The following is a 27,358-nucleotide window of genomic DNA, read 5'->3' as shown; positions in this document are numbered from 1 at the left end:
TAGGTGTACGCAGCAATTAATATGAAACCTAGCAGAATCCAGAAGTGGGTCATTAAGCCAGAATAAGGGGAAATGCTGTACCTAAGTGGGAACACATAGATGATCCGGAAGCAATTCGTATCGCAATAAAGCGAATAACTTTTTCTTCTGTTTGTGAAATAAGACCAACATCGCGCAATTGCCCAAGAAATGACAATTAACATTATTTTTTTATATAAATCCAAAACTTTAGTAATAATGTTAAGTGAGTTTGCACTAATATGAATAAATTTATGCATATGTGTATAATTAATTTCCCAAACCAGAATACCACAATGAGAGCTCTCGTCGATGGAAATAGAAAGGGGTAAGTGAGTTGCGTTCGACTTACTGTCTAGCAAAAGTATATAGATATATATTTACACATATGCGTATATACCTAGATCTATGTGCAACTTAAACATTTAGATATATATAAAATCCTCATACATTAAATTTAAGGTCCTGTAAGATCCATATTATTATTTTTATAAATTAACTCAAAATATTATAATTTAAAAAGTTTCATTCACAACAGTTTTATTATATGATAATACAAATATTATATACACCGCGTAGAATATTTCTCAGTTTAATTAAGTTGGCACCCTAATTTACTCTTTTATTTGTTATTTAAATGCGCACCTTTTAAATGAAAAATCTTTTCAATAAATTATAATATGAAGCAGAACTCAATAATGTCTTGGTAAACGTTTATAAAAGGGGGAGCTGGCGCAAATGGAAAAACTCGGGTCAAGAACAATGACGTAACTTTCGACTGACGACATTGACAATAGGGGATCGCATTGCAGTGGCCGGCGGCGATCCATCGGCATACGGGAGGTATGAAGGGGCAGGGTAAAACAGCCACACGCTGCCGATCGAAATTCGGTCAAGCGCTCGAACTAGCTACTTGAGAAGCTTGTGGGCAGCGACGACAAATGACAACTGAACGATCTCTATCTTTTTCCTAAGGCACGATAAATTTATTCTCGTTATGTAGGGGAGGGACTGGAACCCACCCCATCCGGCGAGCTGAGCCAGGACGCAACTCCCTCGGGCCAAGTCCTTTGGACTGGGCTCTAATACACCGACGTTACATTTCGGAAAAATTTGCACATATTTTAAGACTACCAAATGTTCGATCCCAAACGGAGATCTGTGGAGTGTCTATCACAGGGAAATGCATATCAATAAAAAATTCAAATTCCCAAAAAGTTTTAAAAATGGAAGCACTAGTACTTCGAAAATTCAGGGGACTCTTCCAGTTAACGCAGTTAATGTTGACAAATCAAGGTGGAAGAATTATAGTTTGACTGACCCCGACTTTAATAAGCCGGGCAATGTAGAACTATTTATTGGGACAGATTTATATGCTCACATTCTACATAATGAAGTTGTTAATGTGGATTCTAGCAATCCGTATATTATAAAGAATTGTAAAGATGTTGAGAGCTAAAATAATTATATTCAGTTTATATTATTTTTGTTTTTTTTATACTCCGCCGGCAGGAACTACCATTGTAGGTATATGGAAAGCTGGGGTGATACTTATAGAAAACCATCTGAAACGGGTTATTGGTAACTGAAACCACTTTGAACAAGTGCCAAAAGTGGCAGGCTCAAAGCAGAGTTTGTGAAGGAAATTGGTGGAGGTAACTTATGCGGAGGTCAAAATGTAGCGCTCCCGCTCAGTGCAAACAGATGCGGTTTCTGCTTGGGCCATATATAAGAATAAAATACGAATTACACCAATGTCATTTGCTTAGAAACTTCATGAAATGAAACAGTCTGGATGGGCCAGGGGTTTGACCTTTTTATTTCAACATTAATTAAGTTTTATGAATATTTTCATTCCGTATGAGCAAAGGGACACCAGTTATAGTTCTTAATAGTTCTTTGATTGAGCGTACTGAATCATTTTCAATTTGGTTTAAGGACTGCATTATACAAAAAAAGCTTTGTACTTTATAGACTTTCAAAATCTGTTACATTTGTCGCAGTGTGACAGCAAGATTGCTGACTCCACTATAGAACTGCCAACGGGTGATCAGGCCAAGCGCACTTAGGTCATGCCGAGGAAGTTCACAAGGCAAGAACAAGGGGAATCGCTTACAAAGGTTAACAAACGGATTTCACGTTATATAGAAATTTACAGTAAGAGCCAAGATTGCGAAAATAAAAGCAGTACTCGGAATTCGGGAAATTCGACACATCCAACGTTCATCACCAGTGCATGCAATTGTTATTCGTGAATTCGACTTCACTACGGAGTTCGATCTGAGTGCATTGCTGAGAACATTTTTGGGGTGGAACGGGCATTTAAATAGGAACGAAAGAATTTACCTCCTACCATGCCACACAGAACCCTATATAAGGGGAAGGCCGATCAAGAAAGAGAAGAAGTAGCACAATGTGAACCGCAGTAATATCATAGTAAAAAAGTGCTGTGAAAAGGGTAGTGTGTAGTTACTCGGCAAGGACCTTAGTGAAAAAACTAAAAGCAAAAGGCCTTATTTAAATAGATCCTGCAGGATATTTAACAACTTAAACGGTCCTTGGTCAAGGACCTCGACCCGACATGGACGGAAAAAGATCCAAAGTCGAGAATGATTCTGTAAATGTGCAATTGATCATTCTGACCAAATCGACAATTTATATAAAATCCTACTTCTGATCGAGCTTTTCTTATTCCTTAATTTGCTGATCAATGCCTATGTGATGCATAAGCGGAACCTGCGCAAGAAGTTCGGCCGCGAGTAATGATATTGAGCGTGCCCTCTGCACCATTGCCCAAAAGACATCTGCAAATCAATAATAAAGAAATTTAAAGAAGAAATACACCGACGAAGAAACAAAAACAATAATACAAAAACAATATTATTTGCAGAAACTTATCTAAAAACGAAAGAGCTTATTGTACCATCGAAGTCATCGACCACAATCAATAAATTGCAGAAGTATTTTACAACCTGGTGTATATTTCTATTCTACACGTGTCCGGATTGTGATGAATATTCGGGCCTTAAAAAAAGTGAATAGGGTTGTCCCCTACAACGTTTAGCGATACCGCACGAGTAAAACAATTAATAAACAATATAAAATCCAAAGTGTTCAAAGACAAAAACAACAAAACAGTTTAATTTACTTAAATACAAAAAAAGAAAACAAAAAGTTAGTGAAATATGAAACCACCAACGGATCCCGCTAGCACCGCTCGCTCGAGTTACGTCTGTGTCCAGGAGTGGCTTGTATGAATCTTGGTTTTTATAATAAAGGTAAATGTGGACCGGGTGTGGATGGCTTGGTGTTTTAGATTTAATAATAATAAAGACAACTTATTCGATTCAGCGTCGCTTTAATACTGATTTCTAGTTAAATTCTGAGTACAACCGAAAGCTAGCTTAAGAGTGGGGTAAATATGCTGTGTTTGCGTAGTATCCTAGGTCAGCATTTTCGGCCGGATGCTTGTAGTCCAGTTGTACACACAGCTTGCACAGTTAGTAAGACATTTCCCGCAGGATGTGGAGGTGATGTCATCTGACAGATATCAGCGGTAACTCATCCCCTCCTAGCTTGGCTTAGACAATGCGGCGAGAATTGTGCGAAGTGGCACTCCATTTTCCTGATTGCTAGGGTGTAGTGCCTGGAGGCTTATGGCCTCAACGTATTTGGTCCCATTGGCGGAGATATAACAGTTATCGTATTTTATGAGCACAGAGCCGCTGAAGATCTTGCTCGAGATGCTGTTGGAGGTGATGTTCAAATTCTCCACGTTGAGGATCACCGTCAATCACTTTATGGGAACGAAGAACTGTGGTTGGCTAACCCTCTTTATTGTGCTGCAGGTTGCTTCCTTGTCGTGGAGAAGGTTTAGAGGCATTCCGTGTTATTCGGTGTTACCCAATTTTATGCATGGTGGGTAATCTTAATTTCTACATCATTCTTAATAATAACATTTGATAGGCTTACATACATTGTATTGTTGAGTGGTAATGCAATGAGGCGGTACAAATTGTAAGATTGTTGGGAAAGAATCGGAACTTGTATGTTGATTATGAGTGTTTAATTAACAGTAGTGGATTCTAATGAAAGCACATTATATAATTTTTTTTTTTGTATTTTTTCCATCTCGACTGAATTAAGTAAGTATTTCGGGACTATTTGTATTTTTGGCAAATATTAAGCTTTCCGCAACATTATTTATGCGCTTGTTAAGTAAATCTATGTTGAAATTATCCTTGTCTATATATTGAAAAGACGGAATGTTTTTATGTTCCTCATCCATTTGCTTAAAGATTTGATTCTGGTAGGAATTTATAAAGTTGCCTATAAGGTCTTGTTCTTTGTTTCTCACCTCATGTATTTTAGATTCCTCATAGTTGCTCAGATGAATTATATGCTTAAAAATGTTAAAGGATTTTACCACTCTCGCTGTTCCCACGATGATTTTTATAAGTGGTGGATTTTTATGCAAGATTTCGCTAATGAGCCGTTGAGTTGTTCCCAAGGTCAATCTGTTAAATTTCATTGTGAGTATAAATATTCAAGGGTGGCTAGTATGTGTATGTGTCATTTGTTTTTATTGAAACTTTCCTAAATTTTTGTTTGTGTAGATTTTGTTTTTTCTTAGTTCGCAATGTTACCCCGATATCCAGTAAAACCTTGTTTAATTATATTTCTCCCATTTTTCTTCCGAAAAAAAGAAGTACCAACCGGTAGGTCGGGGGGGTCAGACCTGTTTCCGTTTAGGCGATCTATTCGCCTTTTTGTTGCAGTCTGAAATTCGTTTAACATTAGAAAATAATCGTCTTCATTGTCGAATTTTGCTGTTTTCTCGAAAATGTGAGTGCGGCCACTAAAAAGCTCTAATGGGGTTAAATTCGTACTAGAGTAGATCGCGTTGTTGTAGGTTATTATTGTTTCAAAAAGTGTCTTACACAGAATTATTCTAAAAATTGCTGTTAGAGTGGAATGTAAACGTTCTACCGTCGAGTTACTTCTTGATTGTTGAAAAGAAGTAACACGTAGTTCTATTTCGTATTGAGCCAAAAAGTCTTCAAAACGGCTCCAGAGAATTCGGACCCCTGGTCAAGTATTATCTTTTTTGATATTCCAAATTGGCAAAAGAAGGTTTTAATAGCAAGGCTTTAATAACAAGGATAGAGTTTCTTTTGGTTAGTGGGTAGGCTTGAGCAATTTTACAGAATTTACATATTATTGTTAAGTTATAAATATTATTAATGGTGGTGTTTTCTGAGGACACCTATCGTGCTTAAATGCGAGGCAGATTTCACAATCCCAGATTTCCTGGGAGATCAGAGATTTTAGTTGGGGTACGTGAATTTCCTTTTTCAGATGCTGGTATATCTGTTTTACCCCTCTATGATTGTTGTTAGAATAGTGGGTTCCATTAGGCTGTTATTTTCGTTAGGGTCGACAGTTTCTAGTAGAACAATGAGACATCTGTAAATCTTATATAGCTTCTTGAAATACCTTAAAAATTTCGTCGGACGAGTGAACGATTAAGGTCTTGTTCGGTGTTAAAATGTGTTTTCAAATATCCGTTACTCTTTCTAAGGTGAAAGATAGTTCAGTAATAGGCGTCCGTGTTTTATTTTTAAATGAGCATAAGTGAGAACCCCTCACTACAAACGAAGGGGTCTGGCCGATTTCGAATATAACTTGTGTGTTGAATGTGTTGTGAGGAGTCTTAAGACTCCCCAAAAATTCCGATGCAGGAGAGCTGCATGGCAACAGCGAAGAGCCGAGAATGCCGGAGGAGTCAAGGGCAACAAGCTAAAACTGTGAACAACGGACCTTGGACCCGGGCAAAGCGGAGACACCGTGGATATTGGACCCTTACACGGCAAGGGCAACAAGGTCGAACGGTGATTTGCGGACTTCGGACCTGCACAAAGAGGACGCACCGTGAACTAACGGTGCGGCAGTGGACCTTGGACCCGATCACGCGAGCTGGCTAATAGTAATAGTGTGAGAATCAAAGCGATTGCGTTTACGCGAGACCAGTAGCAAGTTAATCAAGTGCCGAGTGCCAGGATCAAGATCGCAAAGTCGAGACGCCGAACGACTATAAGTCTACAAGACTGAGACTACAACGCTGAAGTCCAACGTGTGCTAGGTCGTGGTTAAATCAAGCTCAGAGAGTCCTTGCGTAGAGTCTGCGATAAAGGTGGCTGGGCGAAGAAGCAGAACCTAGTTCTACCTGCTAGGCGAAACACCTTGCCGGTTCCGACAGTGAGGTTCGCATAACATCCAGAGTCTCGGTGGGGCCGTCACCCCAGCAAGCAGTCGACGACGAGGAGCGACGTCGCAAGGAGCAGCATTAAAATTAGCGGAAGAGCCGCGAGGCTATATCTATTTACGATCCCAATACAACCCTTGCGATATCTTTCCTCAAAGGCAATCACCCAATATAAATTTGGTAGAACGATCCCACAACCTATCTGGGCTAGGCGCACGTTTACGTAGCGAACGAGATATTTAAGAAATCAGATCGTTACAGTGTTAAGCGAAATCTTAGCTAATGGGAGTCCGGCTAAAATACGTGGGCCAACGTCGTTGACAAGTGTGTTCGGTTCGATTCTACTGAAATCACCCGCAATGACGTTTTCCGAGCCCTTTTTTTAGCCAATGTTGTAGTCGTACTCGGAGAGGGTAAGTTTCCATCGGAGGAATTTCGGGTTTCAGCCCTTGAAGTTTTGCAGTCATAGGTTTATGATGTGGAATGTGCTCGCAGCAAAAGTTCTCTCACCCATGGCTCCAAAATAAGCTCGGGGTACGGTACGGATTTGCCGAGGAATAAGAATATCCACGATAATCCTGCCCATAAGTATTAGGAGAGTAGTTATTTCTGCCACCAGATTTGTTCTTCTCTAATATTATGGGCCGAGTTGAATCTATTGTTTTGTGTTTTGTTTTGATAAAATATAATTTTAATATAATTCTGCTAAGCTTGGCACCACTCGTAGGCCGCCTCGATCGTTGTCGGATTTCGGGCTCGGATGACCGTTCTGAGTGGGTCCCGTAGTCCAACCATGTTAGGACAAATTCCATCGTGAAGGGATCTTTTCAATGCTGCACTTACTCCATGGTCTGAGTCATTACGGAGTCTAGTAATTTCAAAAATTAATTTAATTTGCACGCGTACATGCGCTTAAGATTTTCCCTAACACTAACCCGTTTTTGATGTTGCACTTAAATTTTCAGTGAAATAAATTATTGATAATAAGACATGCTGTTCTGTTTAAATTGACATCCCATTCCTTGCTATCAAGTTCCTTTTGTTTTTCCGTTTAAGTAAGCCAGCATTCCAGTCAACTTTATAATCTGGAATTAAAAAATAATATAAAAGTATCGATAACATAACATTCAATTAAAATTATTTTTCGTCCTTCCTTTATTTATTAGATAAACTGTTGTTATTTTTCGTGACTAGCTAATTTAATAATTAGTTTTTACTTGTAATTAAATGAACGTGGCTGGGATTCACGATTGTGCACTGCTTGGTGTCGGCGTTGCGGAAGGACCGATTGTGCACTGCTTGACGTCGTCGTGTCTCGTTGTTCGAGTATATTCCACCTTGGTGATGTTTCCTCGAAGCTCGTCGAAAGCAAGTGACTGGTCTGGGGTAGGGATATTCGATATACATCGATGCATCGAAAAAATCGATGTTTTCTGAACGATGTATCGCGTCGGTCCGATTTTTTGAAAGGCACTCGATTCACTCGATGTATCGATGTATTCTTCAAAAACATCGATTGAATTACGCCAGGCTTCCTAATCTGAAGGCTTAATGAGAACCCATTGAAATTAGGAGAGATCTTGAAATTCAACTCCCTCAACTATATAAAATCGCTCGTAAATATTTGCCGACTTTGGGAACGTCAGTACCATCAGAGCAATTGTATTCAAAAGCGGCGCAAATAGTAAATCGCCAACGAAATAGGTTGAAAGGTAAACGGATTAATAAGCTGTTGTTTTTACAAAGCCTTTCTAAAGAATATTGGAATTAAATTAAACTTAAAAAATTTGTATATTTTTATGTAGTTTAATGGAAAAATAACAAAATTTTATGAACGTTATGTGAACTACTCGATTTTGGGAAAACATTGATGTTTTGCAAGTGATGTATTGAATGATATCGATGCATAACCTCTATGTATTGCATCGAAAAAAACATCGATGTATTTAAATGGACACCCCTAGTCTGGTGCTGTGTCAATGACGATAATCCCGCTTTTGGTAATCGGGTTATTGGACAATGATTATCGGCGATCGATAACTTCGTCGAATAAGTGTGACCGGGTGCTGTTGGCTTTGGGCGCGCGTTCGAATAATGTCGTTGTTTTTAGTTTTAAGAGTTGTTGTGACGGTGGGCCTTCACATACTTCAGGCGCATATGAGCTATAATCCATCGAGTTAGAAAACAGCTTTACAGATACTTGCTTATGCAGAATGGATATCAGAAAAGCATCAAAACCGACCGGTAATAATAAGACAGACGAGTGCACCCGTTGTAAGAAAGCGATGTCATCAAATCCAAAGAAAAGGCTGAAGTCACTCAGCGTAGGCCTTGAACATTCCAGAGTCGGAAGAGCATCGGGAATTGCAAAGAGCGCAGCTCCAAAGACTTTTGAGAAATTTAGCATTTAAATTCATGTATACCCTTCCGAGAACTTTCGACTATAGAGTGAGAGCCATTATCAACAAAGCAACCTTCACACTGCCAAAAAAGATTGATTGCGTCCGGCTACAAATCAACAACTGACAATATGAATCCGCAGGAAGCCTGTCGACGTTGTTCGCATTACATCCAGAGTCTCGGTGGACCTTTATCGATTCGGACACCTGCAAGCAGTCAACGACAAAGAGTGACGATACGGAGGACAAAGACGAGGAGCAGTAGCAGCAGTAGCATAAGAGCCGCAAAAAGGCTATACTTAAGGAGACAAATAAACCTTAAAGTTATATTACGGTTAAAGGCAATTTCCCAATATAAATTTGGTGCAACGAACCCATTACCTTTCTGAGCTAGCCGCACGTTTACGAAATGAGCAAGATATAGTAAATCAGGTCGTTACAGTTGATTCATAAGAAGTTCCATCATTTTGATAAATATTAAAGCTGCAACTAGGTGGGGAGTGCTAGGGTGAGCGTTGCGAGGAAAGCGGATGGCATGCTTTATAAATCTTTCCTGATTAAAACGGTGATTCGAAGAGGGCAATGTAGTATGCTCATATATTGGGTACACACTGTACCGCTTATATCACTATAACATTGTAGCATTTGTTTATGTCCGAATATTCCCAGCACTTCAAGTGCAAAGCAATTCGACCCACACAACAATGTTATGCACATCCTAAATGCTGAGTCGGCATGTCTGCATGCGCGGCCGACCATTCGGTTACCATGTGAGCATAACACTCTCCCTCTCATGCGCGGTCGCTGCTTGCGCCGCCTAAATACACTTACGTATACATTAACATATATATTGAGATACATAAGCGTTGGCCGCGGCGCTGCTCGTGCAGCTATATGAATTGTAAGCCAAGCCAACCGTAGTCTTAAGTGAGCATTCAAGAAATGAGTCCCGATCTAAACGGACGATATAATAAAGAACAATATATCTTATAACTTTACAGTACATTCTTTTCTTGTGGTTATAAAACAAAGTCTAACATACATACACCCAACACTACATGGCGACCGTGACATGTGCGCGAGAAGGAAGTGAGACTGTTTAATTTTTGTCTCTGTGCGCTGTGTAATTTTCGTTATTTTGGCCCCATAATGCGTAAATCGGCGAATTTGGCTAATTGAGCCAGTGCTTAACAAGTGTGGCCGTCCAATGTGGACGATGCAAGCCGATCCCTAATCCTCGGCTGTCCAAAGTTAGGCTCTTCAGAGCCGCCCTCGAAAATCGTAAATCGAAATCTCCAGCCAGATAAAAAATAAAAACAGTAATTAGTCTGTGAGATGACCAGCACCGGCGCCGCCTGAGCCCAAAAGGCCCGGACAAAACCATAATACAAAACCAACACAAAAATAAAAGAAGTAAGAAAAAGAAAGAATAGTTGACCAGGACATGTGTGGAAGGAATGGCAAATCCTTCTACACCAACGATGGAAACTGAAGTGTGGTAGGCAGACGCCGGCTACACCAACGAAGGAGGAATATGAGTGCGGAAGGCAGTCCGCCCTCTGCACCGTCGTGGGAGGCACCTGCTCCTGCTGAGCAAGGGAAACGCATGACCTAAACATCAAAGAACTGGACAGAATACTTTGTAACCGAGCAAAGTAACGCAACAAGGGCTGCATTTATGCCAATGCCTAAGTTGCCTTTAATTATAAACTTCTAAACCCGAGCCGATGCGCGAAAGCGCTGCTCGAAAAACACTAACCACTGTTAGGCTATATACTAACAACATATAACTGATATTGATTTATATAGAGCAAAATATTGTAAATCAGTTATATGAATATTAACACAATTTTTTTTTCTTCCAATTTTCAATATTAAAAAAAAAAAATTTATGCGATTATGCCACAAGATTTAATCAACCAGATTTCAATAACTAAATTCCTACATTTTTGTTTCATGACACTTTTTTTTTCTCTCTGCGTGCTCCTCAGACTTTAAAAGCTAGACAGAAATATTTACGTATATTCACATAAAATCCTTTCACATGAATGAATAACAATAGAATAGATAAATTCTCTCATATTAATTATAATAATACCAATATATTGGAAGTGAATGTACCCAAAATGGGAATCGTAGACGTTAAGTCAGTGGACTCCACTGCTAACGTTATTAATAAAGTAGAATCAAACAATATTGACCTATATTGGGTACATTTACTCTTAATAATAATCATTGTCATCTTGAGTGCAAGTGTTATTACCAAAATATACAAATTGCACAATAAATGTTTAAAGAAGAAATATTTAAGTAGAGCACACGATCTAGATAAGATATAAAAAAAAAAAAAAGAGAGAAGAAAATTTTCCTTTTCAAAAGATTAGAGTGCTCAATTTAATACCCTTATATATATATAAAAAAAAAAAAAAAATTTTTTAATTATTTTTGCTAAAATTATGGCATTTAACACGATAGAATTGGATAGATGTCTTGAGGAAATAACTACTAAAGATCCAGAATTTAGAATGCGTGCATTAAATATTCTCCATTGCCATAAAAACTTCATTACAATCACTGAGTTCGAATATATTTATATGGAAAAGTACAATTTGGAGTTTAGCCTTTTGTTTGCTTACAATAAAAAAACAAAGGGTTTAATCCTAAATACTTTGCCATACGTCTCAGTAAAAGAGATCGTGGATTACCATTCTATACTAGGTGAAACCACGGTCCTCATGGTAAAATTACATAGATAATATTGCCATGGAATGGAACGATTTGTATGTGAAATTGAATAAAATAAAAACAGAGTTCGATAAATCTTACAAATCCCTTAATCAAAACAGACCGATTCAAGGGAGCACAATAAAAAAACACGCAGAAATACTAGTAAATTGTTTTAACGAGGCGCGCATATTAATACATGGGCAACGGGGAAAATTAAATGACGACCACTGGTCAAGGGTATCAAGATTTTTGCAAAGGCTCAGAGAAAACCTAATATTGATAAAAGAAAAATTCAATTTGGATATCTCTGTACCTACCATTCTTAATACCGCAATAACAGTTGAAACCGATGAAGAATCAACATTGGAAGAGTCAACTGGTTTAGATCAAACGGAGCAAGAAAATTTTAACGCGGAAATTAAGGAAGAAGATTTAAATAATCTTACTATACCAGCCGTTTTATTATCAAACGCAGATAATAAAACAGATTCAGAATCAGACTCAAGCGCAAACATAACTAAGAAGAATAATCTCGAAATGGCGCAAACTAATATTGACTTCATTAACACTGCATCAAAGCTTATACCAGTTTTCGATGGTAAAGCAGAAAACTTAACCAGTTTCATTGATGCCTTGCATATTATAGAGTCAATAAAAGGCGAACACGAAAGTCTAGCCGTCTCTATAATAAAGACAAAACTATAGGGCGTAGCAAGAAATCTAATTGGAAACGAAAGTTAAAAAGCAACGTCAAAGGCGAAACTGTAGAGGTATTGTCAGCAAAGCTAATCAATATACATCAGAAATTGAGCAGATGACGAAGGCTCTAGAAAGTGCATACATAACAGACGGCTTAACATTAGAACTAGCCAGAAGTTATTCCACACAGCATGCAGTAAAGGCAATGGCTAAAAACTGCACAATTGATAAGGTAAAACTTATCATGCAAGCCGGCAACTTCAACACAATGAACGAAGCAGTTTCAAAATTCGTAAACAGTTGCACAGAAGCAACTGGACAACCAAATTCGGTCCTCTACTACAACAATTATACACAGCGCGGCGGAAACCGCGGACGTGGAAGTTATAGAGGAAATTTTCGTGGTCGTGGTAACAATTATGGTTACTACAACAATATCAACCAAAACAATGGTCGCGGCAACTACAGAGGAAACTCAAGGGGTCGTGGCAACTCGAACGGAGGCTACAATAACAACAATACAGGCAATGTAAGAGTAGCCAATGAAACCTCGGGAAACTCCGAAACCCCTTTAAATGTTCAACAGTAGAAAAAGTAACGGTCCATACTATTAATCTCAGTCAGAATATATTCGTCCCATTCACCCATGTGACTACTGGAAAAGAACTTGTCTTTTTGGTAGACACAGGTGCCGAAATCTCTATAGTAAAAGAAAATTCAGATATATTTCAAAACGTACAAAATAATAAAATAATAGACATACGGGGAATAAGCCAGGAAATCACAAAATCAAAAGGCTTAACATCAATTGAAATACAGACTACCAAGTACATAATTCCACACGATTTTCATATCGTAGACTTACACTTAGCCGTCCCTTGTGATGGCATTTTAGGAATTGATTTTATTAAAAAATACAACTGTCAATTAGATTTTCAGCCATCTGAAGATTGGCTTATAATAAGACCAAACAATTTAAAATTTCCAATTTATGTTCCAATAGAATACAGTTCTGGCAATAACTCAATTCTTCTGCCAGCAAGATCACAAGTCATTAGAAAAATAAAATTAAATTCAAAAGAAGACAGTATATTAATTCCAACTCAAGAAATTGAGCAAGGAATTTATATAGCAAGTACAATAGCTACAACACAAAATGCCTTCATAAGACTACTGAATACAACAAGCAAAGATAAAGTGGTCAGTGCAAACAATTTAAAATTCGAATCACTATTGAACTATGAAGTAGTTGAAGGAAACAAAGAAAATAGAGAAAAGTCTGTATTATCCCAATTGTCAGAAAATTTTCCCCCACAATTCAAATCCCAACTCACAAATTTATGTAAAAAATATAATGACATATTCGGATTAGAATCCGAACCAATAAGCACAAATAATTTCTACAAACAAAAACTGAGATTGAAAGATGATGAACCCGTTTACATAAAAAACTATAGAAGCCCACATGGTCAGGTGAACGAAATTCAAAAGCAAGTCGGAAAACTAATCACCGACGGGATAGTCGAACCATCAGTATCGGAATACAATAGCCCATTATTACTTGTCCCTAAAAAATCAGCTCCAGGTTCCGAAGAAAGAAAGTGGCGATTAGTAATTGACTATCGTCAGATTAATAAAAAATTATTGTCCGATAAATTTCCACTCCCTAGAATTGATGATATTTTAGACCAACTAGGTCGAGCAAAATACTTTTCATGTCTTGATTTAATGTCAGGATTTCATCAAATAGAACTTGAAAAAAGCTCAAGGGACATAACTTCCTTTTCAACGAGTAATGGCTCGTATCGATTCACACGATTACCTTTTGGCTTAAAAATAGCGCCAAATTCATTTCAGAGAATGATGACTATTGCATTCTCTGGACTTGAACCTTCACAAGCATTCCTTTATATGGATGACTTAATAGTTATAGGTTGTTCCGAAAAACATATGCTTAAAAAATTAACAGACGTTTTTGAGAAATGTAGGAAATACAACCTAAAGTTACATCCACAAAAATGTTCATTCTTTATGCATGAGGTGACTTTTCTAGGTCATAAGTGCACAGATAAAGGAATACTTCCAGATGACAAGAAATATGACGTCATACTGAATTATCCAGTCCCACACGATGCAGACAGCGCAAGACGTTTTGTAGCATTCTGCAATTAATACAGAAGATTCATAAAAAATTTCGCCGCCATTCCTTTTGAATGGACATCTGAATGCCAAAACGCATTCGAATATTTAAAAACAAAACTTATGGAACCTACTTTGCTACAATATCCAGATTTTAGTAAAGAATTTTGTATAATTACTGATGCAAGTAAGCAAGCATGTGGAGCGGTTTTAACTCAAAACCATAACGGACTCCAACTCCCCATTGCATATGCATCAAGAGCTTTTACCAAGGGAGAAAGTAATAAGTGTACTACCGAGCAGGAACAGCTGCAATACATTGGGCAATATTACATTTTCGACCATACATTTATGGAAAACATTTCATTATCAAAACCGATCACAGACCGTTAACATACTTGTTCTCAATGACTAACCCAAGTTCCAAACTGACACGTATGAGGCTAGAATTAGAAGAATATAACTTCACAGTTGAATATTTAAAGGGAAAAGACAATTACGTAGCTGATGCGTTATCAAGAATAACCATCAAAGAACTACAAAGTATAACCGGAAATATACATAAAGTCACTACAAGAAATCAAAGTAGACAGAAATCCTGCGCAGGAGAAAAAGAAATAGACTTGCCTAGGCAATCTATAGAAAAAGCTTCAAAGCCCAACGTATACGGAGTCATAAACAATGACGAAGTACGTAAAGTAGTGACCTTGCATGTAAAAAATATGCTATGTTTATTAAAACATGGAAAAAAAGTTACTGCAAGATATGATGTTAGCGATTTATATACCAATGGAGTCTTTGACTTAGGTCAGTTTTTCCAAAGGCTTGAGAAGCAAGCCGGTATACATCAAATCAGCCAACTCAAAGTGGCACCGTGGGAAAATATCTTTGAATACGTTTCAATAGATAATTTTAAGGAAATGGGCAATAAAACATTAAAATCATTGAGAGTAGCGCTACTCAACCCGGTGACCCTAATAAATTCTGAAAAAGAAAAAGAAGCAATTATGTCTACATACCATGATGAACCAATTCAAGGAGGTCATACTGGCATTTCTAAAACCTTGGCCAAGGTCAAAAGACATTACTTTTGGAAAGGAATGACTCGATATATTACAGAGTACGTACGAAAATGTCTAAAATGTCAAAAAGCGAAAATAATCACGCATACGAAGACCCCATTAACAATTACGGAAACACCGCAAACAGCTTTTGACAGGGTAATCGTGGACACGATCGGTCCACTACCTAAGTCTGAACAAGGGAATGAATACGCAGTTACTTTAATCTGCGATTTAACAAAATACCTTGTAGCAATACAAATTCAAAATAAAAGTGCAAAAACAATAGCAAAAGCTATATTCGAAGATTTTATTCTGAAGTACGGTCCAATGAAGACGTTCATTACGGACATGGGAACGGAATATAAAAATTCAATAATTGAAGATTTATGTAAAAATTTAAATATCAAAAACATAAATTCTACTGCACACCATCACCAGACTGTCGGAACAGTGGAGCGAAGCCACAGAACACTTAACGAGTTCATACGCTCATACATCTCAGTTGATAAAACAGATTGGGATGTGTGGCTACAATACTTCGTATACTGCTTTAACACAACACCCTCTATGGCACATAATTATTGTCCATATGAACTAGTTTTTGGGAAAACTCCAAACTTATCAAAACTTTTCAATAGCATAGATAGAATAGAACCATTATATAATATAGAAGATTATGCTAAGGAATCTAAATTTAGATTAGAACAGGCATATAAAAGAGCCAGAATAATGCTAGAAACTAATAAACAAAAACAAAAAGATAGATACGACAAAAATAGTTTAGACTTTGAATTAAAAATAGGAGACCAGGTTTTATTAAAAAATGAAACTGGCCATAAGCTAGACTTTAAATATTCAGGACCATATATAGTAAAGAAGATAGAATCCAATAATAATATAACTATTTTAAATGCGAAAAATAAAACACAGACAGTTCATAAAAATAGATTAAAAATTTTTTATAGAATAGATTTTGTAGGATGGCCATTCATAAGAAAAAAAAAAAAGGAAATAAAATAAGAAAAATTTTCTTTTACCTTACTATAATGAAAATATAGGAATACAAATATACAATACATTTTATAATAAATAATAAGAAATAGTCGCATAAATTTTCAAAGTTTCAACTTCACTAAGTTTTCCAATATTTACTATATTAAACAAAAAAAAAAATAATAATAATAATAACAAAAAAAAAAAAAAAGAATTTTATTAATTTGCTAATTTTTATAAACATATATATATATACCTAACACAATAACTAACAAAATAACTCCATAGATTACGTTATTTTTCAAAAGGAGGGAGATGTAGTATGCTCATATATTGGGTACACACTGTACCGCTTATATCACTATAACATTGTAGCATTTGTTTATGTCCGAATATTCCCAGCACTTCAAGTGCAAAGCAATTCGACCCACACAACAATGTTATGCACATCCTAAATGCTGAGTCGGCATGTCTGCATGCGCGGCCGACCATTCGGTTACCATGTGAGCATAACACTCTCCCTCTCATGCGCGGCCGCTGCTTGCGCCGCCTAAATACACTTACGTATACATTAACATATATATTGAGATACATAAGCGTTGGCCGCGGCGCTGCTCGTGCAGCTATATGAATTGTAAGCCAAGCCAACCGTAGTCTTAAGTGAGCATTCAAGAAATGAGTCCCGATCTAAACGGACGATATAATAAAGAACAATATATCTTATAACTTTACAGTACATTCTTTTCTTGTGGTTATAAAACAAAGTCTAACATACATACACCCAACACTACAGCAAGAATCGAGCCATTGTCGAGAAAATCCAGTCAACAACAAAATGGTTCGAATTCCAGGAGCTATACATGTCCATATCGTCAGCGCAGAGGGGATCTTTAATGATTTCGTCAACGTCCGCCATAATTAGGGACAGCCAAAACTTAAACTTGCAGAGGAACATACGGCTTATATTGGCAAAAGTCGACATACGTGGCGGGTGGCCTAACAATGGTGCCGATGCCAGCAAACACACAGCGTTTGGGAAAACAAAAAAATCTAAAGACAATTGGAAAATAAAAAAAATGTATTTCAAAAATTTTATACCAATTTATTTAAACCAAGCAAGAAGGCAAACGCAGCTATATCAAAAATTAAATATTTTTTAAAACAACAATATTTTGATTTTTATGTCAATATGTTTATCAACAGTGAAGCCTTGATTATTTTTGAATAGTTATTACTCCGTTCCTGTTCTTAAAACCATAATTCTGAAATAGTGAATTACTATGTATCGAAATATATTTAAATCAATTAAAAAATAGCGAAGTTATAATTTTATCCGATTGTTTCTATTGATACATGCATGTTCGACCTGCAATAGAATAACAAGTTTTTGAAAAGTTTTATGAAAATAGCTTAAGAACTGAGATACTAGTTTGCGTAGAAACGGACGGACGGACATTGCAGATCAATAATATATATACTTTATTGGGTCAGAAATGTCTCCTTCACTGCGTTTCAAACCTCTGACTGAAAATAAAATACTTTCTGAAAGGGTATACAAGTTCTGAGGGCTCCGTAGAAATTAAAGCCGGAGTCAGGGAAGTACTTTCATCCTTGGAAAAGAATATAATATAATTGTCTTACAAAGAGTTACAAGCAAAGCATCATACCTCATCTGAAATAGATTAATTATTCAAAAACATCGTTCACTATAAGTACCTGAAATTTAGATAAATCCTTTATAAATACATCTTCGCTGAAACTCATGTAATCAAACAGAACATCTTGTTGCACATCACGATTTTTTTTCACAAATCCATTAACGGAGTAAATTACACTTCCAGCGTAATGTTTTATTCCAAAATCGGTTTCCCAATGACGACGATCAGAACCTTTTATATAATTTGGGTGAAATTCGAACTCAGAGTGCATATTGTTCAAATAAGCTGAATCAGAACCCTTTGGCATATGACATTGCTCTGTTAATAACTTGAACACACACCGGGGAGCTTTTTCTATAAGTTCCAAGCACTGGGAATTATCTGTGAACTTAACGTGATTAAAGAAGATTTCTTCTTGGACGTACTAGAAATAAAAATAAGCAGAATAATAATTAGTTAATTAATAAGGTTAAAATATCGAATATAACTAAAATTTTAGTTTTTTATACTTATACTTAAAACATGGTCAAAGCTGAACGTACCAAAAACTTAAGGGGAAACTCTAAATAGGTATAAACGAATCGTTTAGCCTTTAATTAGAGCTATCTCTTTTATAGGTGTTATACCAGCAATGTGTCCAAAATAACCCTTAAGGCACAGATAACTCTGGTTGTACGTATCCGATACACAGCTTGGACCACAAAACGAAAGCTTTCGACTTACAAGTATATTGCTTGGGCCCATATGAGTGCCGCCAAGGGCATTACAAGGTGAGTTCTAAATTAAACAGGACTTTAAAAAAAAGAGGGAACAAATAGTTTTTTCGGCAAAATCAATTTATTTTATTCAAAATAGTCTCCTTCTGCTTTAATACAGCGTTTTGCACGGTCCAAAAGCATGTCGAACGAGTGTTTTAGCTCGTTGCCCGGTATGGCCGCCAGTATGCCGGTGCAAGCCTTTTGTATGGCCTCTACGTCTGCATAACGCTTTCCTTTCATCGGCAAATGCATTTTTCCGAAAAGGTAGAAGTCGCACGGTGCCATATCAGGTGAATACGGGGAGTGATTGATGGTTAAAATGTGATTTTTGGTCAAATAGTCGGACACAAGCGTCGATCGATGAGACGGCGAATTATCGTGCAAAAAACGCCAACTTCCATGTTCGCGATATTCGGGCCGAACACGTCAAATACGGCGTACCAAACGCTTCAAAACTGCAGGACTACCGCATTAACGTTTTAGCCGGGTGGAACAAATTCTTTGTGGACAATACCCTTGGAATCATAAAAACAAATCAGCATTGTCTTCAATTTTTACTTCTCCAGGCACGATTTTTTGGGTTTCGGCTCGTTCGGCGCCTTCCATTCAGCACTCTGGCGTTTCGTTTCGGGATCATATTGAAAACACCACACCACCAGTCACAATCTTGTAAAGGTAGTTCGGGTCTTTTTTTGCCTCTTTAATGATGTCCTTCGAATGTTGATTTCTGAGCAACTTTTGGACGTCAGTCAATTTGTGCGGAACAAACTGTGCACAAACCTTTTGTAAGCTCAAATGTTCGGTCAAAATGCGACAAATCAATGTTTTGGAGATGTTCAATTTTTTTACTATTAATTTTAATGATGATTTCGGCTGATTTTTTATGAATTCACGCACAGTTTCGATGGAATTTTCGGTGATCACGGATTTTGTTTGGCCCACATGTTCATCGTCATTTATGTCCTCACGACCACTTTGAAAACGTTGAAACCACTCGTGCACTCTGCTACGGGAGAGGCAATCATTGCCATAAACTTGTTTCATCAATTGAAAAGTTTCGGTAAAAGTTTTAGCAATTTAAAAAAAAATTTAATGTTGGCTCTTTGTGCGAAGCTCATTTTCGCACCGATGACAAAAATATACTGACACTTAAAACGCAATAACCTCACTTGCAATAGATAAAACTTAATGAAATTTTTTATGGAAGTCAATTGTCATATAGCTGGAGCCACTAGAGGGCGCTGATTCTAAAAGTTGTGGCGGCCCAAGTCAAAATACCATCTAGCGGAAAATCTGTAAACAAAGAACTTAACTATATATTTATATTTATTGTTATCGCTCTGATCGATATGTTCTAAGAAACACATCTCTATCTCTCGCTTCTTCCGGCTCTTGGCTAAGCTGCACGCACGCTTTGTAACTCCTCATTGCGAAATCAAACTACATTAATAAAATAATGGTAACACCAATCCGTGTTACCATAAAGTCCTGTATACTTTGGAACTCACCTTGTAGAGAATTTTCCACCACTGCGTGCTGCTGGTGGAAGTTCGTTACAATTGACGATCTGAAGATGCTAACTCATATTTAATATCTATAATATTTCTGGTTCTAACTAAGGTGCCAAATTAATACATATTAATACATATTACATATAGATATCTGGGTTCCTTGCATTTTATGATTTTGCAAGTGACTGAGATTCCTGGCATTGATCCAGTCTTTTAAACTAAAACTAAAACCGTTAGCGTAACGTAGTGTGTTTCCCTCACTTAATATTAAATAGGTATCTGGCTATATTATTAAATGCAATATTTAACTTGCACAATGCCCCGAAAATCTCTGTTCCGTAGCAATGTGTATGAAAGTTTAATACCGTTTTGTGTCAACGAAAATGAAACTTGTGATTGCAGTAGGGACGGCAGATTTATTTGCGAAAATACCTTTGTGAAATAAGCGACGTCGAAAAGGAATTGATGTTACGAATTTCGAATGATCACTTAGTTTAATTTTTCAATAATTTCGCTTGGAAATATGTTAATCTAAGTGGCGAAAACGGGGCATTCACAAGGGCATGGACTCCGCCAAAGTGCGGTAGTCTGGGGTGTATGAAAGCAAACTCGCATTTTTTTTGGTTGATATTTCGTTTTGTCGCGCTGTGATCCAGGAAAGAGTCATCCAACTGAAATTGAAAGTATTCTTCAACCGGTAACCAGACCACGCCTAGGGTCTTGCCAACATAAAAATCGTTCTAATAACCTTTATGGTTTTTGGATAAGTTGCTTGCGGCATCTCTCCTAGCCGCATAAAACACCTTTGGGATGCGGTAGTGGTACAACAAGGACAACCAGAAGTGGTCTCGCATTGTGATCATTATCTATCCCTTTCTGTACCCAATAGTATTAAGAAGTTATCGTTACCCAGGTACCTAAACCTAAAATGCAGCGGTACTTTAACTGGAAAATATTGAGGAGAAGCGGATCGGGCTGGTAAAGTTAGAGAGCAGCGGTAATATATCTGGAATAAATCGAGAAGCAGCGGATCGGGCTGGTAAACTTAGATAGTAGCGGTACAAGGGCTGGGAAAGATCAGGGAGCAGCGATTCAGGAAACGTTTGAAAAGCAACGGATTGGGATCAGTTAACGAGCAAAGGAACGTGGACACGGGCTGGGAAGCAGCTGATAGTCAACAAGAGAAGCGAATCAGAGCTGGGAGCAGTTTCAAAAGCAACAGGCAAGACGTTGGATCTGGTTGAGTCATCGTGCGAGCGTGCCGGATCTTAAAAGCTGAGCAAGGATTTTGGCAGCAGACGAAGGCATTTAAAAGGTTCCAGTTGAGTTTGGACCACTGGATTGTATGTTTGAAGCTACACAAAGCGGCAATCATTAAATATGATATCAAAGTCTGGGTTCTTTACTAAAAGAGGGCCCTGCACACCTATTCGTCAAGAAGGGTGCTGGTGAAGTTCCATATGTAACGGTATTTAACTTAAAAATTTCAGAGACTCAGAAGGATCTCGTCTTTATACTATAAGCTGAAAGTTTCGGTCAGCTTCGTCCACCTTTACTTGGCGATACATTTTATTCACGACTGCCGTAAGGGCAAACTTCTGCCATCTAAAGTGTCGTGCACAGCCCCTCTTAATTGGCTGGGCCTACCATCAAGATGTCATTCAACGACACCGATGTACGGCACAATGCATCGAAAACTACTCTCAACTTGGTTGAAGCACTTTATAGCCGTCGAATGCATTGGTGCGGAATGAAAAAGTTCGGAGTATCTGGAATTTCGTCATTGGTGCAAAACATGTTGCCCATTGAAACATATTCCTCCATGAATTCAACATACATCTTCTTCAGCGAAGGGTTCTTTGACAATTTTCTTTCCTAGCGACAAACATCTACGTTTCGCAACTTCGTATGATGAACAAGAGTATTTGAGTCAGATTTGAACGGCAAGCGAACCGAAAATCTACCGGACGAAAATCTTTGAGTATTTTTCTCAAAGTGTTGTTGACAGAGTTGTTGCTCAGGAGTATGGACTTCAGCCTTGGTCGGAAAGTCCTCCACAGATCAATTGAAATTGTGTCAATTGACTCCAACGCTTCCTCCTGGCAGCTGAGATGTACCATTTTTTAGCCTTTATTTTGTTTTCAGAGGCACATCACCCTGGCACTATCCAGCCGAGAACTTTTTTTTTGCAAGATGGGTAGTTCAGGCCCCTGCTTTGAAGTTCAAAGAACGTATCTGCGCCAATAAGAATTTATATTTTTTGGGGCTTGAAGAAGAATGAATATTTTCAGGCACCCTCCACCCGCTGATGTTCACCGTTTGATCCGGATGATAGCCACAAATATTTTTTAGGATTCAAATTTCGGACGACAACTGGCCTACTCGCTCTTCACAATGTGCCCAAGCACATGTCTTCTCTTGTTCAAAGTTTATTTCTGAACCAGAGTCGAGCAACGCTCGAGCTAATACATTTGTATTTTTGGTTTAAACGCTCACAACAGCAAATGCAAGAATGACTCGATCCGATGCATTCGCATGCAAAACATACGAACATGCATGAGCGCGAGGAATCGCACACTCTGCATTTGTTCGATTTGCAGTGTTACCCTTTTCTTAAGCAGTAAATGCATAATGGGCACCCTTCTCTTTTAGCGAAATCGAATCAGCTGAGTTGCAATACACGCATTGAACAGGGTCGTTCCCGGCAGCGACAAACGAAAAACTTCTATTTCCATTCTTCTTAGGGTTAGATTGGGCCTGCTGAACAGTATTGGGCTTGGAAGCCTCTCCCGCTACCATATGTTGGTATCGCCTGTTCAGAGCTGCACTTGTTCAATAATATAATATATATAAAAAAACTAACGAATAATATGCCGAATGCGCGCAGTATAGGGGAGCTAAGTGCCGAGAGAAACCAAAAAAAATCCTAGTTAAAGTTTTTATAATTTTTATATTAAACCTACGGCACTACTATGCCGAACGCGCGTACTGTAAGAAAGCACACGCCAAAGCAACAAAAAAAAACGTAATAAGCGTTTAAGCAAAAAATTTCACTGTGCCAGCGATCGAGAACGCAAACGGTCAAATCGTGGCAGCGGTGTCGGTATCGGTATCGGCGTCGGTGTAGGTGTTTTTTTTTATTTTTTTTTTAATTTAACAAATATGATTATATATAATTATAATATAATTATATATTAGTTGGGATGTGGGTGGTGTATGGGTTTGGTTGACTCAGCACCGTAGATGCTGAGGTGGTAAGACTCGCCTGTGACGCTATCGCAGGTACGAGGTGGTCAGGAGGGGTTAAGCACTATTGTCTGGTGTGCACACCAGACGTCAAAAAGCGTTTAACACTGCCAACTGGAGCGCTAGCCAACTGGAAAGCTAGGCATTACTTCACGGGATGGAAAGCTCCCCAATCATCCATTGGATGGAATTTGGACCCTTTTTCGGCGTCGGAGCTCCTTCATGATGGTAGCAGCCGTATTTGCAGCAGCTTTCCAGACAGTCTTTCCAGACGCACGATAGCATGCGCTTTACCAAATTGTCTGGTGAAAGATCCTGGATGACCTCTTCTAGACTGCGCCTTTCTCTGTTGAAGAATGGGCATCTGAAGAATGCGTGTTCAGCGTCTTCTATATCTTCGCCCTTGCAGTACTCGCAGAAAGGGTTTCCCGCATGCCTGAACCGATTTAAATATGATTCAAAGCATCCATCTGGCCATGCTTTCTGCAAGTCCACGCTTCGATGCTTGCGATAAGTCGCCGAGTCCAGCGGCCCTGGTTATCGTTGTCCAATCTTTGTTGCCAGCTCTCGATGGTTTTTTATCTCTGTTCCCGTGGGACTGAGTTTCCGGGATGTTTCTCGTCAGCTAGCAGGTCTAATGGTACCATGTTCGATACCACCTGTGACGCATCCTCTGAAACTGTGAAGAAACAGCTGGGCACTCTGAGGGCACATCACCTAACCGTACAGTAACGCTGAGGATAGAACACTAGCTATAAGCTTTTTGCTTCGGCCCTGTCGTGTTTGTCATCATTCTTTTCTCCGACATTTTTAAAGTGGGCTATTCATTGAGCATGATGCCGAGATATTTTTTGGATCTCCTAGATTTTATTTCTGTGGATCGAACGGTGATACTAGCCTGTTCTACTTTATTCCTACTGCTTACCAGGACTGACTCCGTCTTGTGCTCTGCAACTTGGAGCCTATTATGTCAAATCTAGCTTACAGCGGGGTTGCAGGATAAATCTTTTTCCTTACCGTTACCAGGGCAATGGCGTCCGCAAAACCAACGAGTGTACAGCTCTTAGAAAGCGGGAACCGCAGGATGTCATCGTACATCGCGTTCCACAGCGTCGGACCGAGAACTGAACCTTGGGGGACCACTCCAGTCAATCTGTGTCGACATTATCCTTAGTCATTCTCGCACCCGATCTGAGAAGTAGCTGCTTAGGATATTGTCATATCTTCCGCTTTGCGAGGGACTCCAGGATGTGACTCCAGTTGGCCGTGTTGAACGCATTAGTGCTTATCCCCTCCTGAGCATAGCGTAAGAGGCGAGTCTAACCACCATGCTGATTGCATCTTCGGTGCTGCGTTTCTTCCAGTTCTGAAATCCCTCGTTTAGCCATCAGTTCACTCTTCAGCCCAACCTCAAAGATTTTACGATGTATCACTGGGGTCCTTTTCTGGTTTTGGGATGAGAACCAGCCTTTGGAGTTTCCAGGCCAACGGTACCACTCGCTCTGTGATGCAACAGCTATACATCTGCGCGAAGACATCGGGGTGTGTGGCAGTTATGAGCTTCAGCGCTAAGTTTGTTACTCCGTCGTGCACAGAAGCCTTTCCATTTTTTAATTTTCGTGCTGCTTCGAGTACTTCCCGGCTAGTGGTTAGCTCTTCGTTAGCTAGCGATGGCAGCCTTGGAAAAAACGACAGGACTATGCTTTCCAGTTGGGCAGGGTCGCTGGGCACGGGTGGTCTAGATAGTTTTCAAGTCACGAGCATATTCGCACCACCAAAGGGTTGGTTCCAGTTCCAGCTCATGGAAGCACTTCCGCTTGCTTCGCTTTATGGCATCTTTTAAGACCTTTCCAATTAAGAACTTGCGCATGGTCTAAGGATGGCTCGTTGTATCGTGTTCGCATAGTACCGCACGAAGGAGGTGCGTTCCCTCCCTGAGCGAGTGCAGATGACTGGGCTCGCAAAGGTCAAGTCGATGATCGACTCACCTCCTGCCTTGCTGTAGGTTTGCTGGCTTCAGACGCTCAATAAGGACATATTTAGAGCAGGCAAGGCATCCAGCAGGGATGTTTCTCGCGTCGTTGCGGCTGGATCCCCACCCTGTGGTCCAGACGTTAAAATGATTACTGGTGACTTTCCGCGCGCATCGCTGACCAGGTCGAAGATGATGTCCTCGAATCGCGTTAATTGAAGCGCGGTGCTATGTAGCAGATGTAGAGAAAAGTGCCAATGAACTTTGCCCTTGCGTATCATGGCTTGGATAAATGCTCCGTTAGCTGTATGCTGTTTGGGGCACAGCTCCAAACTGCTGCGTCGCCATTATGGCTTTGTAGCCATACTGCGTCGTGCTTCAGTCAGGAATGCAACATCTAATTTTTTCTCCAGGACTGTTTGCGCGAGCAGATCATGTGTTGTTCTGCAGTGAATATGGTTCAACTGCAGTACCCCAACCACGTTTCCTTAGACACGGCGTGTTTAGTGCGGCAGTTTCTGGCGGTGTGTCTATACCCCATGCACTTGAAGCATCTTTTTACTTCCACTTTTTGTCTGACTCTGCAGACTACCCATTCGAAGCATATTTTCCCAATTTTGAGAATGTGATCGGCGGACTGCGTTCATCACATTGCGCTTTTCATCGTGGGTGAAGCCTCTACAGGAATGTCCTCAACTAGGGAAAAGTATAGTGTCTCCAGGACCTCATCGCCTGTTGTCAACTCTTCGATGTCCGTTATCTCGATCGCAAAGGTGTCTTGCATCGTCCAGAATTCTTCCAATCTCGTTTATGTTTCGGAGGTTCCCTTTGGTTCTTTTGCTCCATCTGCTGTGTTCACCAGGGCTGCTATCTTCTCGGGCCCTCTTTGGTGTGTCAGTTTCCGCGTCAAACTGACCGATGGCCCTAGGTTCGCTCGGAACACTGCTTAGTGGTGTAGCAGGCTGGGGAGGTGGGGTCCTCCTTATCTTCGATGCTTTGGAAAAAGCTGTCAGTTCATGGATTGTTGCTTTGTATGCATCGTCAGCCAAGTGAGCCACTGGCGGTGCATTGCGAATGTTGACTGGGGCCTCCAGAATCCTTGCCCCTATCGCCAGATTTCTCCGTGCGAGTGGATTTCCTTTTTTGTGGTTGCCACCTGGAGTAATTTCGTTGTTACTCGGCCACTATGGCGCAGACGCAGACCACGCAGCCACTCACTGTGGGTTAGAAGCTACGTGAGTTTATCGCAATTTTATACTTGTTGCCAGGTTTGTTTGCTGCCGGCCCCGGTGGCGCAAACGCAGCTCACTTAGCCGCCCATTATGGGTCAGATGCATAGTGGATTTTTTGAGCATGTGAATGGTTTGCGCGGCTTGAGTCCATCGGTGGCCATGGGTTTCCCCACTGATTTTTTGGTGGGAGTTATACCGCTCCTGCTCGGTTGCCATTGCCCTAATTTTGTGGTGTGCCGTCTTGCCGGTGGGGTTGGCTGATAGTCCGTTCCTTCACCTTTAATACCATTACTTGGTTTTTGGAATTCCAGGTCCTTCTGCCAAGGAGTTTCAGCGGCAGCCCGGAAATGCATGCTATGAACTCTACGGGGGTCATCAAGTGAAAACCGTAGCGAGAATCTTTTGTCAGTAAGCGCGACAGCGCTCTCACCCAATGCCCCAAGCCAAGCTCGGAGTAGGATCAAAGTCAGCTGGCGTCCATGGATACCCGGAGTCGCATTCACCGGGTGAGCATCCCTCTTGCGTGGGGCCCCTTATTGTCCGTCCTATGCAGCCACAGAGCGAGATTTCGCCAATTTTTATGGGAAGCACCTACGCGGTGCATCCACTCTTCTTCACTCCACTTACTTGTCCTCCTCGGTGCTGGTTAACTCCCAAGCAAATGCAAATGCTAACGG

The 27,358-nt window shown here is 39.5% G+C and overlaps 1 protein-coding gene across 5 annotated transcripts in view; it reads right to left on the bottom strand.

The window, feature by feature from the left end:
* Window positions 1-27,358, bottom strand: part of LOC108136797 (myosin-I heavy chain) — a 1,412,760-nt gene that overhangs the window by 1,031,865 nt on the left and 353,537 nt on the right. For all 5 annotated transcript variants that reach the window (XM_041710095.1, XM_041710096.1, XM_041710097.1 and 2 more), the window contains exon 8: window positions 18,021-18,386. In XM_041710095.1, coding sequence (XP_041566029.1) covers window positions 18,021-18,386 — 366 coding nt within the window. The remainder of the gene's footprint in view (window positions 1-18,020; window positions 18,387-27,358) is intronic.

The sequence above is a fragment of the Drosophila elegans genome, unplaced genomic scaffold, assembly GCF_018152505.1.
Source record: "Drosophila elegans isolate 14027-0461.03 unplaced genomic scaffold, ASM1815250v1 contig_767, whole genome shotgun sequence".
Taxonomy (NCBI): domain Eukaryota; kingdom Metazoa; phylum Arthropoda; class Insecta; order Diptera; family Drosophilidae; genus Drosophila; species Drosophila elegans.
Note: the sequence above shows the minus strand (reverse complement) of the source record. Positions and strands in the feature narration are given on the sequence as shown.